The sequence below is a fragment of the Fukomys damarensis genome, unplaced genomic scaffold (assembly GCF_012274545.1).
Source record: "Fukomys damarensis isolate Sample0158 unplaced genomic scaffold, DMR_v1.0_HiC HiC_scaffold_35, whole genome shotgun sequence".
NCBI classification, from domain to species: domain Eukaryota; kingdom Metazoa; phylum Chordata; class Mammalia; order Rodentia; family Bathyergidae; genus Fukomys; species Fukomys damarensis.
In genome coordinates, this window is record NW_022900947.1 from 37456580 (window position 1) to 37472396 (window position 15817).

The following is a 15817-nucleotide window of genomic DNA, read 5'->3' on the forward strand; positions in this document are numbered from 1 at the left end:
TCCTTCTGTCACGTGGTTTTGCTTTTGTACTTGGCATTTTTTCTGCCAAATGAGCCACTGCCTTCTGACAGTATGTCTGTTAGCTTAGTACTAAAGGTTAAAGTGTTACCCCTCTCATAAAGGCTTATCTGACTTCCTCCAAAGCACCTTTATATATCTCTATCCTCATTGTATGTCACCTTGTGTGATAATAATCACTTTTCCTCTCAACTGTGAGCCCCTAAGGACTAGTTTTTATTATTATAATATTTATTAACACATATTTATTATACAAAGTAATGAGTTTTACTGCAAAACCCATTTCTATACACGCATATATTGGGTTTGATCATATTCGCCCTCCTTTCTGCCCTCTTACACTTCCCTCGCCTTCTTCCTCCCTGTTCCCTTCCCCTCCATTAACAGTTACTCTTCTACTTTCTAGTGAGCCCCTGGACTAGTTTTTATTATTATAATATTTATTAACACATATTTATTATACAAAGTAATGAGTTTTACTGCAAAACCCATTTCTATACACGCATATATTGGGTTTGATCATATTCGCCCTCCTTTCTGCCCTCTTACACTTCCCTCGCCTTCTTCCTCCCTGTTCCCTTCCCCTCCATTAACAGTTACTCTTCTACTTTCTACTTTTAGGTGACCTTTTTTAAATTCTCACATGTGAAAGAAAACATGTAATACTTGTCTTTCTGTGCCTATCATTCCACTTAACATGGAGATTCCCATCCAGTTCTATTTTCCTGTAAATGACATGGCTTCATTTTCTTCCTTGTGGGTCGATAACTCTCCATTGTGTGCACACTGCACGCATGTGTGTGTTATTTTCTTTATCCATTCATCTGTTGATGGACACCTAGGCTGGTTCCTAATTTTGCTGCTGTGAATAGTGCTGCAATAAACATAGGTGTGCAGTATCTCTTTTTTATGTGGATCTCATTTCAGATACCCAGGAATGATATTACTGGATTATATGGCAGTATTATTTTGAGTTATTTGAAGAACCTCTATACTATTTTCCATGGTGGATGTACTTAATTTATATTTTCAACCACAGTGTATATGGGCCCCTTTCCCTCCACATCCTCACCAACAATTACTATTTTTCGTGTCTGGTAATAGCCATTTTGACTGAGATGAGATAGAATATCTTTGTAGTTTTTACTTGTATTTCTCTGATGAGTAAAGATATTTAGCAATATTCACATATTTATTGGCCGTTGGAATAAGAAAGGACTAATTTAGTTATCACAACTTAAATGACTTTAACTAATTAATATTAAAAACAATATCCGGTAGATGATTACAGTGGCCAAACTGACATATTATCCTAAGAGGTCCACAGCTAATCCTCTTATTATTTGATACTTCTGGTTAACTAATTGGTAAGTCGTGATCACCACTAAAAAGTATGGTAATTTCAGTTCTGACTTTGTGACTCTTAAGTAATGATATTACCCACCAACAAAAGGGAGTAGGATCACCAGTAGAACGACAAGAGCACAGACACATGGAATCAGGACCAGTGACAGGAAGCGGAGAAGATTAACAGTCGCCAGCTTCTGAGAGCAGCCATCCCCCATGTCCCTGTCATCCACTCCCAAGACCTAAAGTAGGAGAAGAAAGTGAAACATGGATTTAATATTACAAAGCAATGCACTGCATGGTATAAATTTTAGATTACAACTCTCCATTGAGAGCATGAGCTTTCCTAAGAGATTTTACTGCGTGTACTTGAGGGTGTGAAATGCGATTAGTCACCAAATCACACTAATAAACAAAACAACAGGTCTTCTATTTCTGAAACATTTTTCCATAGTAAACAGACTTTTAATGGTATTCCAGCCTGATTTTTTTACCAGTCTGGTATTATTCCAAAGAGCTATTAATCACTATGGCAAGAATTCACCCTGTCCCAGAGCTATAAGCAAAGATTGGCTATGAAGATAAAATATTGGTGAGTAGGTAGAGACAGGACATTAACCACACGTCATTTTTATTTGTCTCATTAGTCTTAACCCAAGTTGGCATGAATCTAGATAAAATAAACTTTCAGTCATCAATATTCAACAGGATTAAAAGTTACTCAGTTGTATTTAGTGACAGGATGAACAGTGAAAGACTGTCCTGTTTGCCCATTAGACATTAACAGCCCTGAGGACACGCTCAGCAGTCCACACTGTCCCTGGTCCCCTCCACTGTGACAGCATCATGAGGCAACACAGGATTGTTCACATAAATTTACTATCATCAAATGCTTTCAAATGTGTTCAGTTTAATCTTTCACCAGAAACAATGTCTGGGGATTTATTTATTAAAAACATTAGCAGAGGGCATAACTCACCATATGCTACTCCTTAAGACCTTAATGAAAATATTCCCCATGATTCTCTCTTAAACTTCTGACTCTGCCCTTTTCCCTCTGTTTCAGAGCTTGAACTATAACTTCCATGCAAGTATCTTCTGAACTTTTCTTGAGTCCGAACTTCCTCTCAAGTTTTATCATTTATTTCCAGTGCTTTGTGGTTAGCAGCTCCTTTTTTCAACATATCCAAAGCCAAAGTGAATCTTCTCTTTCTATACCTACAAACTAGTTCTCTCCAGACCTCCAAGGGGTATTCAGAAACACTCCACTACGCTGGCAATCGAGAGACTCCTGATTCCATCATCAGTCCATGCCATGCATCGCAAGGTTTGGTTAGTTCTTCCTCTGAAATAAGTATCTACATTTTAAAAATGAATGACTTTTGATAGTAGCCCTTATCATAATCAAGAATTTGTTCCGACAGAATGATCCTGTAATAGTATCAGGACTTCCCTGGCAAGTCTGTGGGACTTCCCCGGCATTTCTGTTTCCCACAGAAATGTGAAGGCAGCTTTGATGTTTTTTTGGTTTTTTTGGTTTTTTTTTTTCTGAATTATAAGATATATGTGATACTTTTAGTCTGCTTTACTTTACCTCCATCAGCATCAATTCTTGTTCACTAAAATATATTTAGCAGTGTCCATTATGTGCAATATATGCAATGTATGGAATAACATCTTCTGTAATTTTAAGACTTCTCCACAAAAGACATTATTTGAAGGAACTTATGGCGTTAGCTTGAGTGGGGTTTGTTTTCCTAAGTTCATGTCTTTACTGACCCATTCCCTCTCTACCAGAGGTTTAAGCAACGAGCCAATGTAAGAGCATTCATAATTCATTTACAAGTGATCTTCAAGAGTACATAGCACTGGTACAGTATGATATAGGATAACACACTGACTACAACACTAGCATTGAATGGGTGGTACACTTTCAGGCTTGTAGGTAACATGTACTCGTAAAAACAAAAACAACTATGGGTTTAGGGGCCAACAGAGGATGTGGCAGGCAGAATCCACTTTACTTGCTCAACAATTGAATGTTCAGTAATTATAGTAAATAAAGTGCTGGCCATAATGATCATTCCAAACCAACTATTCCTTTAAAGCTCACAGTCTTAACAAAGAGATGTGTGCATAAATAACTATATTTCAAGGTAGCAAATAATAAACACCATGAGACTCACAGCTAAAGTGCTAACTCAAAAGGAATGATTTCTTGCTAGAGGATCATAAAAGTATGAATCAGCCATAATTTGAGAAAAGCACCCCTGAAAAACTACCCTGTTAGATATAAAAAGAGTTTACAATCTACCCAGAAGAGTAAGGAACTATGAACTTCTTGCATTCCTACACAATAGAAGAAATTTCCTTTTTAAAGTGCTCCCAGAAGAATCAACAGTGATAATCTTCTTGGGTGGCAAAGTTCCCAGGTCCTTCCTAGCTGGAATCTTGTAGAGAAGCACATTCCATTTAGTATCCATAAAACAAGAGTCAGTGGAGAATGTGCTAGAGACTTATGTGAATAGCTCATATACATCAAAAAGTATCTCACCTCCAAAAATCACACTCGTCACTAATCCAAATATTTTCTCCAGTGACTAGGAAACAGGCTTCAGGCTTTTTTTTTTTTTTTAAAGGAGAAAGGGAAGAAATACTCAGAAGAAATTCAATATTCCAGCATTTTCTCCTTGCTTGCAAAACTTTCTTCTTGAACCCATAACCACTGGGGGCTGCTGCTGCAAATGCTGCTTTATTTCTTTTGAGGCTTCTCTGAATTCAAGCATCTCACACAGACTTTACTTCCAGTGAAAAATGCCAGATGAGATAAACTAATAGGGCAGTCCTAATCCCCATGGCAGTGAAGTCTGAGCAATCCTGTCTCCGGGTGCCATCCCTCTTCCCAAATCTGCTGTCCACACCCTTGAAACTGTAAATAGCTAAGGCATAGCTCTGTGTGGTAGGGCAGGGAGCAAGCATCTAATCAGACCTGCACATTGCAATGCATGTCATTCTTATATTCCACTAATTTTGTTGGCAAAATCTGCTATTTTTACCTTAGGAACTACATAGTTTTAAAAAGTGTCATGTTAATTTATATAACACATAATAACACCACCTATCTAACTAGGCTATTTTCTTGACTTAACTTGGTACTACTGGGAGCCCCTCTCATTTCTGTCTTTTATATTCTTTGCTGTTTGCCTCTTAGCTTGCTGATTCAATTAATTTTACAACAACCATTCTCTGACTCTTTAGGGATTTGTTATTCGTTGATCTTTCTCCATCTTCTTTGAATCTGTCAATTTTCTCCTTTTTCAATTCCCAAACTATTTGCTTTAGAATTTTTGGCCCTTCATTTCAATGATCCTGCAGCTACTGCACTGAACATGACACACTCCTCACTCCTCTAAATTTTTCTCTCACCCATCTTCCATCTGGTAAAAGCCAACACTAGATAAAATGGAACAATCTACTCTCTGTGTCTGCAATCGGAGTGTTGAATTGGCTATCAAGTCATCCAATAGCATTATGTAATTGCTGATTTAAAACTTTCTCCCTTTTCAAACTTCTCTTGCCACTCTCGGAACAGGAGTCACCTCATTTCTCAATGAAAAACCATCAAAGGGAGACTGGCTTGCCTTCCCAAAGCTAAACCCACTTCGACTCTCTCCTGCTCTGTTACAGTAGAGAGGTTGCCCATAAACTAATCCTCCCACCTTCACTACAGTCTACTCCCTTTTCAGGAGTCTTATATTCTTTTAATCGTGTATCTAATCTCATTCCTTCTCTCCCTCTCCTCATTTTCTTTCTTCTTTTATCTTTCTATTCAATCTTTTGGACTTCCCATACCGTTGCCATCAGCTTTTTATCAAGCTTAACCTCTTAAGTGTCTGGTTATTTTCAATCCATCCTCAAGTCGATAAGCACTTCAGCCAGTGATATCTCTCTTTTTTACTCCTCCAAAATGTGCCGAGAGTTGTTCATATTGTTGTCCAAATTCCCTCACTGTTACTTCTATGACCAGTAGGATTCCTCAACGCCTTTTGTCTCTGTGCCGAGAACTTTTGCTGCGGTCACAATGACCTCCTTGTTGCTATATCCAATTGACATTTTCAGTCTTCATTGTAGTAACATCTCTGTATCATTGGAGAGGCCAGACTCTCAGAGGGCCACTTCTTCCTTCAAATACTTTCTTCCTTTGACTTTTTGATTTCTTAACCAATGTCTACAACAGCACTGGAACAGTCAGGAGGAAAGTCTTATCTACTGCATAAATAAGTGAATTAAATCATCTAACCAAAAATTACTCTGTACATAACTGTGTGGATAACTTCATTTTAATGATGAGTGTCTTAAAGTTATTATTTTTGTATCATCCAAAACTCCTTGGCAAAGAAAATGTATTTTGCAAAACAGTTTTTTAAACAACTATTACAATATTATATCTAGGTGAGATAGTTCAATACAGAAAATATCACACTTTAATCCTTTCTGGAAATATACTATAATTAATAAATTAGTTTTTATTAGGACTACTAATACAAATTCCACACTCACACTCCTTACTATGAACTTTGAAATTAATTAGGAAATTTTGTTATATAAAATAAATTGTAGTGGATTTTATTATGGACAAAAATTTTGAAATACCATCTCTGTTATGACTATGAAAGGATTGACATTATAATTCTTTTGGCGTCATGGATTAGAGATTCCCAGATATTTTTGGTTCACACCACTTTCAACACCTTCATAACCTTTTCATAGTGACCATAGAAGAAAAGCCCAACCGTTCCATTTATTTCTTAAGTAGTTTGGTCCAACAGTTTTATAAATATTTATGTCCTAAAATCTTAGTAGTAATTTTTAGAAATACTACTCATAAATTGAAACAAAAATATTTTCACATCATCCTTAAATGCCACAGTTGCATACTACTGCAATGAATGCACCTGTTGGGCACCGCTCAACTCCTCAATACTTGGAATCGAATAACACACCCCCACCTCATATGTCCATGCTCCGTATGGACATTTTTCTCATTGAGTTTATTGGTACATTTTAGGTGTACAGTACAGTTACATTCATCATTTGGGATCTTGTACCTTTACATGACAGGTCTTGGTTCTCATTTTTCCCCCATTCCCCTGCCCTCCCTTCACCCCCTCCTCCCTTCTCTATTTAAAAGACTTTGTTTCCATTTTTTCCTTTTCTCGTATTTTTTTCTTTTCCCTTATTTCCTTTCCCTACCCTTCCCACTTCCCCTACTCCTTTAGACCTTTTCTTACTATTTCACATTATCAATTATACAATTAGAATCTTATTTACACTTTTAGTTTTTCACACCAGAGAAACTATTTGGTATTTACACGTGTGTCTTATTTATTTCGCTTGAGTATGACCACAATATGCATCCTCCATATGGATATTTTTAATACTGCTTGTTTTTACTACAACCCCCAAAAGCCCGGCTTTGTGAAGCCAGAACTACACCAAAAGGAATATAGTGTGAACTAATCCTGAAACTGTGAACCACTTCAAGACCAAGAAATATAAATTATCACTGCATTTTTTTCCTCAAAGTTTTAAAATACCTATCAGTGTCCCATGAACCTCTGCAGTCACTTGGGGTGCAGCAAAACACAATTTGAAAAGACCTTGATTACTTATTTCTCCCACACACATCCCAGATCCTTACAGATAATAGCTCATATTTTAGCTCATTAAAAAGCCTTCCATGATCACCAAGATAGAAGCAATTTTTATTTCATCTAAATTTCTGGTGTGTGGCAGAGACTAACTGTTCTCCCATACTGATTCTCTCCTTTGATCTTGGAAACAGAATATAAATTTTGGCTAGGCAAAATTTTAACAACTACCTAGAATAAAGACTACATTTGCCAACCTCCCTTGAAGCTGCATGAGACTATCTGGGTAAGTTCTTGATTCTGAGGTAAGACTAGAAGGGACAAGTATAACTTCCAGAAAGTGATATGAAGGGGAGAGTACTATCCTTCTAGCCCTCTTCCTCTTCCCTGCAAGCTGGAGTTGTAGTCTATAATAACCAGGCATGCCTCTAAATATTTTGGATATGGAAATACTCTTAACCCTCACAACAGCTCTGTTGCATGAGCATTATTATATCTAATTACAGATGAGGATTTTGAGATTCTTCGTAAATTATGAAGTAATTTTTCAAGGTAATAAACAAAAAAGGTAGACTCTAAAGCCCTGCTCAATTGTTCCCTTTTCTTTTTTTTTTCTTTTTTTTTTTTTCCTCACATTTTTACTGGTGCATTTTAGTTATACAGTACAGTTACATTCATCATTGGGATCTTGTACCTTTACATGACAGGTCTTGGTTCTCATTTTTTCCCCTTGTCCCTGCCCTCCCCCTACCCCCTCCTCCCCTCCCCATTTACAAACACTTTATTTCCATTTGTTTTCATTTTCTCCTATTTTTTTCCTCTCCCTTATTACCTTTCCCCACCCTTCCACTTTCCCTACACCATTAGCCCTCTTCTTCCTATTTCACATTGTAATTGTTCCCTTTTGTAAAAACCTGTACATGATAACATGGTGTCCTTCACTTTCTACCATTGTCTCTATGAAGGCAGACTGAGCTCTTGCTTACTCAGTCACACAGATATGATTCCAAATGCCCCAGAGCTTCTGAGGTTCCACACCTAAGAGTTTTTAAACTACCCATCTTCTGTATGTCTGCCCTTTCGAGGGAAAGAAACAGTTTTTTTTTCCTGAGCCTCCATGCTTCTGAGCATCCTCCCAGATTAGAACTAGAATAATGAGGGACTAAAAACTTACAAAAACTGAACAATCATCTATGTTTTTGGAAATGGCCTGTCTGTGATATCTTTTGATTTATTTCTGGATTCCATATTTTAAATGAATCTCTTAAATTCTCTTCAGCTAATTTTCTAATAAAATCTAGCTCCCTGAAACACTTAATCACAGGACTATTCTATTTTCTATTTTCTGAAGAAGGAAACATCACAAGAAAACAAGCAATTTATCAAGAATTAAATTTAAATCTTGCCCAAGAATTATTTGGAATTTTTGGAAATAAAATCTTTCACAATTTCCTCTGTTCCAAATATTTTGCTTTGAGAAACATTTTGCTCATGCAAAATCTGACACCAGTTGTTAGCTTTTAATGATATGGATAGCATTCTGCTTAGTAACATAATGTAAGAAATGTCTTTTCAATTGTAAAGATTAAAGTAAAAAGAGGTTTAAGTTCCTATAGATAAGTAAAAACCTAATTTTAAAAAAAACTATTCCCTGATCATTCCAAAGTTTGCTAAACATGGGATACTTTTGGTCTGCAACATCTCTGGAAGTAATAATATTCGCCCGAAGATACTATCTACAAAAAAACTAACATCAGCTTGGTAGTTCTTAAAGGACACCATCAGAAATAGAGATTTATTGATACTTTTATTTCAAATAGTATTTGTATAAATTACCATCAAAGATCAGGTAAACTTGAGGCTGCAAACAGTTTCTGAGTAGCAGATTATTTTGAAATGTGAATGTTAATTCTGCCTGCGTAATTTGTCACTATACCTGAATACTGTTAGATACCAAACCATTATTTTATTAAATACAATTATAAATTCTTGTAGATTTAGTTAATTCAGGATATTCAATCAACACAGTCTGTGAGTTTTAGGTGCACAAATGTTACTAGCCCAGTGTTATTTTAATTCACATGCTCATTTGGTAAATTTACTTAAAATTATTTAGTGCTTTCAAGTTTATAGTATCACAAAGCCAAATGAAGATAGGAAGATGGGGTTGTCTGCAAAATTATGACAAAATTTATTGACCATCTCTCCTCAACCATAAAAGAAATTGCTTACAATAATAAAACAATTAAAAAAGAAAAATTCATCCAAAAGCAACACCATGTGTTGGTCAGAGACAAATTTTCCACCTTAGTTCTTTTTTGTTTGTTTGTTTGTTCGGTTGTTTGGTTGGTTTTTTGAGACAGGCTCTCACTATGTAGTTGAGACTGCCCTGGAACTCACTATGTAGCCCAGACTGGTCTCGAACTCACAGTGATCCTCCTGCCTCAGCCTCCCGAGTGCGCCACCATGCCCGGCTTCCACCTTAGTTCTTTAGGTAGGAAAATGAAATGTAAATGCATTCAAATTCTGCTCATTCAGCAAAACAAAAAGTAGCCTCCAAGGGTATTTGACACCACTCCTGATATTATGGCTCAAAAGGACACAGAAGCTCCCTTGAAACTCTGTGGGGGGTATGGCACTGTTAATGTAATATTAATATCTGCCTTAAAGAAAAAAAGGCAGACACGAGACTCCACTTGCCACTGGATACTTGGGTAGGAACACTCCTGCCTGGCCATCACTCCAAAATGTGATCTGAATTGATTTTTCAATACTAGAGAAGGAGTTTCTCTGACTCACCTCAACTCTGAGGCAACGAAAAACAAAAAAAAAACCAATTATTGTCCCTCGTTTAAAATGAAAAATTGCCAGTGCTGTACACTCTCCACTCTGTATGAACTTAGGTACTTCCCAAATCAGGCATCTACCAGTCCTCCGTAATAGCTCTCAATTCTACCAATAAACAAATTGCCTTCAAAATCATTCATTGGTTAATGATGCCAAATCCAAATGTCTTTTGTTGTGACTTTTGTTTTTGATGTCCCAAGAGGCATAAACAATAAGCATCTGATTTTCAGTAACTTTTTTATCCCATTTTCTGGCATTTAATTGAAGTCTGTGAAGTTTCAAATGACTCATGCCCTCTCTCCAAATGAAATTACTCAGTTCACACTCGAACACAGGGTTCTGCAAGCCAACCCTGCCCGGTTTCTCCTTTGAAAACTAACACAATAACGACAGTACCAGAGAATTCTCTGCCAAGTTTCACATTTGTACATCCCAGAATGAATGCTCAATGTGGAGACTAAACATTGACACAATATTTACATAATACTAATTATCCAGACTATGTAGATAATCATGATCCAACATGCAGGCAGTGTATCCTGCTTGTGTTTTTGTCTTGAGGGTAGCATTGTTCAGCCAAAATCTGCAACATGAGAGAGTGGATGGGAGTATTTCAGAGGTATTTATGCAATTTCTCCTTTGTCCCTGGAAATCTAGTTGGCCTTATAAAGTCATCCGCTCATCATAATTCTTGTATATTCTCATATCTGCAAATAAGAGACTAAATAAAAATAAAAGTCTTATTTCTACCAAAGACACTCCAAACATGAAACAAAATTAGTGAACCAAAAGAAAAGTGGGAAAAACCCCAACCAACACTGTTTCCTACAAGTTCAGAACATTCTCAGAATCCTGATTTCTCACTAACATATGATTTGGAGCTTTCTCCATTTATTTTTCTAGAAGAAAGTTATAATTTTCTTTATTCCAGTGAGATGTGTTCAGAGGCAATAGTAAAATCTTTTAGCCTTAGAATAAACCCTGTTTTTTTTTTCAGAGCAAAGTGAGGGGATCATATTTCTATAATATTTGATCTTGGGAAGAAACTGTAGGCTCTTCCTTATCTTGACAAGGTGATAAACAGAATCCTGCCTCCTTTTTTGAGGTGACTTTGTCCTCAGTCTCAAATATGTCAGTGTTATCATTTCATGGAAAACACTAACCTTAAAGTTATAAAAGTTTCCTTTAAAGACAGATATAATATCAGAACTCTTTCTACATATATTGGGAAAGTTTTAAAGTTTATCTTTTTAGTATATTTTTTAAATAATGGAGATTATAGGAGAAAAAAAAAGGAAGGCTGGGAAATCCATCCCTTGGAAAATTAAAATATGCTCTTTATTCATAAAAAATATTTTAAATGTCACATCCTGATTATAAATTACTACTTTTCACTTGTGAAAAAATCCAAAGGAGACTAATATATTGCAAAATGAAGCCAAATCTATTTTTCATGTACCCATAAGAAGGCTAGGAATTTGTAGAAATCTTAGAGACTTAATTGACTCACAGACACGGATGCTATAACAATGGAAACGTTGTGGTTTTTAAAAATTGAAAGTGATTCTCAAAGTGAATGGAGAACTAGAATATTGACTTTCTACAGCTGAAAACAATCAGGGAAAGTATATGAAACAGAATGGATTTTATGCTCTATGACAATCCATTTCAAGCATTGCAAAGTAAAATATAAACAGATGTTGAAAATAGTTAACCTACTGAACCTACCTGCTGAAAGGAATCCTGCCATGAAAAAGTACAACTAAGGATTTTATGTGTTAGATGAAGAAGCAATTTCTTTCTGAATAGCTTTTTAAAAAGATGAATTCCAAACAGCATTCATCATATGCTTTGCTACATTTTGAGGATATTCTAGTTGGAAATTGAGAAATTATGTGTTGCAATTTCTACTACAAAACATGCCTAAGTTGCATATTAAAATCTCACTAATTTGGTTTATTCCCTGAATGCTTATTTATCACCTCTTCTGTGCACAGCTGTGCTTCTGGGAAATATCGATGAGGAAGACATATTTCCTGCCCTCAGGCAGTTGACAGCCTACCTCAAAGGAGATATACAACCTGACAGGCAACTTTAATACCCAACACCCTGGGAGATGGACTGTAATACAGACATGTATAAAGGACTACAGCAAATCACCTATAAGCACAGAGTGCAATTTTATACAAAGGTATTTCTTGAACACACATTCATGAGTCTCAAAACATTTGTGGGGTGGTTGAAACAGGATGGAGCTCAGGGGTAAATAACACAAGTGTATTTTGAGCAGTACAACTTTTCATTGATGAGACTGTCCAACACATCACAGGACATCTGGCATGCTGGGCTACCACCTAATAAAAGTCAGTGGGAACCCCCTACACACACACACACACACACACACACACACACACACACACACACTGTGACCACCAAGCAGTTCCTACATTATTTCCAAACATTCTTTGGATGTTGTTGCCTCCATTTGACAACAAGGGCCATTTCACCAGCATCAGCTGAACATAGAAGAATGGTCACCCTTGCACTCTGGGTAAAAGACACAGTCTGCAGTTTTTATAGGGCAGAACTAACATTAATCTTCAGTTAAGAACTAAGAGGCTATCTCTTTCCAAAGAGAAAGGAGATCTTTTTAAAGTATCTGTTGTGTCTTTTAATTTTGACTATCCCTCTACCTCACTCATAAAAGAACACAGCGTTTTAATATCAACACCAAGGGCCGGCGATTTAGCTCAGTGGTTCAGACACCTGCTTCGCAAGCACAAGGACCTGGTACTAAAACAAAACAAACAAACAAAATATCAACATCAATAAAAGATGAGTGGTAAAAATTACAGGATTCCAGTAATGAATGTAACTGTATTGTAGACCTAGATTGTATCAATAAACTCAGTTAAAAAAAATTATTACATCCATCAACCCAACGGCCACTACATTAAACTAGGGATTTTGAAGAGTAAGAAGTGGTACATAGAACAATTGCTCCTTTGGTGGGAAGGGGAGGAGGCCTTCAGATGTGGCAGACCCGTCCTGAATGTTCCCGCAGGGGACATTACACTTTCATCTCTGCAGCTCCTGCCAGTTCCACAGGAAAACTGGTGCCATGTTCCAGCTGAGGCTGAGTTGGGATCGAGTCTTTTTAGATCAGGACCTTTTAGAAAGGACCAGACATGGTGCCTAAAAACTACTAAGTAGCTTTAGCTCTCAAAAAATACATGTGTGAGCTTCTGGTTTTGATTATTTGGAGGTCTGAGGATTAGTATTAAAGAAAGTCTGCTAAAAATTCCATTGTTTTAATCCACATTCAGGGCCACGGAAAGGAACAGATAACGGACATACCGACACCTTGGGTACACGGCTTGTTTACAAACTCTAGCCACCCATCCTCTTAGTGTCTTTCTTTTTTTTTTTTTTTTTTTTTTTTTTTTTTTTTAGTACTTTACAGTCAACTTGAGGAGTTGGTACATGTACATAGCATAGTTTGGTTCTTTCTTTTTTTAAATCATCTTCCCTCCCTCCCTCCCTTCATCTCTAATTCTCCTTTCCCCCTTTTCATTGTTGTTGATATTATTAACCTTAGTGCATGTTGATGGCACCTTAATGCATACACTCATTAGGGTTACCAGGATCACATAACTAGTACAACACTATGGAAATCAGTATGGAGATTTCTCAAAGAACTAAAATTAGAAATTCCATATGACCCAGCTATCTCACTTCCAGATATCTTCTTCCAAAGAGTCTAAGACATCATACTGCAGTGGTACCTGCATACCAATGTTTATAGTAGCACAATCCATAATAGCTGAATCCTGGAAGCAGCCTATATACCCGTCAACCTATATACCCATCTTGGATAAAGAAAATGTGGTAGCTATATATAATGGAATACTATGTGGCTATAAAAAGGACAAATTTGAGACATTTGCAAGAAAATGGATGCACCTCGAAAATATACTGTGGGGTGAAATAAACCAGATACACAAGTTTGAACACCATATAGTATCTCTCATTTAAGTAAGGCAAGGTACAAACAAAGAGAAAAATGAAGGACAAATAGAAGCGACAAGGGAATGGATCTCTTGCAGATGGGAAGAAGTCCAGGAGACCAAGGGCGAGGGGAGCAGGTGGGGAAATAGGTAGAGTGAAAAGATGCCACCTACAAAATCCTAACAACCTCAAGGAATGTGGACATTGTATGCCACATTGTATGCCTAGGTGCTCAGACTCACTCTGGACTTGGTAATTAAGCAAACTCTGGTCCTGACTTCAGATTTTTAGCGACCTAATTTAGGGATATAGCCATAGCAAGGTGACATGCATTCAAAATCAAAGGAAGTAGAAACTTATTCCGTGTACACTCTGTTTTCTTGAGATGAAGTAGAAAAACAACTCAATAAAATGTTTTCAGAAGCCAAAAAGGCAATTCAAAAAGCTTGTTTATTGAACGTTTTGTTTCTACAGTATCATTTTATCTTGGGACGTCACAGTCCTAATCTTGAATAGATTGAAAACATTCTTCAGTCTTATTTTCAGAAAAACTGCTGACTACTAACTGGAGGAAGGGATAGATGTCCTTTAGAGAAATACTGAGTTTTGAGAAGATAGGCTGAAAGTCAGGGAGAAGAAAATACAATTGGAATGGTCTTTTTAGACAGGGTACAGAAGGGCAAAGATTTTTCTCATATTTCTTTACTCTTTACAGTTCTATGGAGAAGGAGGGATGTTTTTACTCTTTCTGTATTATTTTCATTTTTTGTCATATATGTCTGCAGTACATAATGATCACTTTTCTTGTGGAGTGTTCATGCATGTATGTAACTCATCTCAGATCTTTTTTGGTCCCCTTCCTCTCCCTTCCCAACCCTCTCCCTCCATCACTTGGTCCTTTTCCTAAATATCTATCTCCTTATTTCTAATTATCTATCTTTCAGCTGCTCTGTATTTAGATTTTGGATTTCTCACATAAGAGCAACCACGTGATATTTAATCTTGTGCATCTGATTTATTGTACTTAACATTATGGTCTCAACGTGCATCTGTCTTTCTGTAAATGACTCAAATGTATCCTTTGTATGGCAAAGCAGTATCCTCACTGTATAATAGGTATAAATGCCACCTGTTGGTGGACATGTAGGCTACTCCCAAGACTTAGTTATTAGAAATTGTGCTGGTCGTCACTGTAATATTGTCTGTAACTCTTGAGAAGATGTATAGGAGGAGAATAGCTCAGTTGAATGGAACTTGTTTTCGTTTTTTGAAGAATCTACATACTGATTTTCATAATAGCTGTAATAGTTTAAATTCCCACCAACAATCTAAAAGGATTCCTTCTACCCACAGACTTGTCAGCATTTGCTGTTATCTGATTTCTTGATGATGGTCATTCTTTCTGTAATAAGATGGAATCTCAGTGGTGTTTAAATTTGCATTTCTTTAATGCCAGAGATGTTGAACATTTTTTGTGTATTTATTGTGTACTTCTTACTCTGAGAAGTGTCTATTCAGTTCAGTAGCCAATTTGGGGAGTGGATCTCTCATTTGGGGGGAATCTCATTTTTTAGCTCTTTATGTAACCCAGATATCAGTCCATAATCCAAGGAATAGCTGGCAAACTTTTTTTCATTCTGCAGGTTCTCTTCACTTTGCTGGTTGTTTCCTTTGCTGTGCTGAAGCTTTTTAATTTGGTATGATCCCATTTGGGGATTCTTCATGTTATTTCTTCTGCAATTACAGCTCTGTCCAGGAAATCCTTGTCTATGCCCATGTCTTCAAGAGTTTTACCTATTTTTCTCCCAGCAGATTGCAGATTGTTTCTGCTTTGACACCTAGATTTTTTTATCCATTTTGATGTTAGTACATGGTGAGAGAGTACATGGTCTAGACTCAATCTTCTGCATTTGGATCTCCAGTTTTCCTAGCACCAGTTTTTTTTT

The 15817-nt window shown here is 36.7% G+C and overlaps 1 protein-coding gene across 1 annotated transcript in view; it reads right to left on the reverse strand.

The window, feature by feature from the left end:
• The window catches only part of Corin (corin, serine peptidase), a 243289-nt gene that overhangs the window by 211251 nt on the left and 16221 nt on the right, over window positions 1-15817 (reverse strand). Inside the window, exon 2 of the mRNA XM_019209977.2 lies at window positions 1463-1607. Within this exon, the coding sequence (XP_019065522.1) occupies window positions 1463-1607 (145 nt within the window). The remainder of the gene's footprint in view (window positions 1-1462; window positions 1608-15817) is intronic.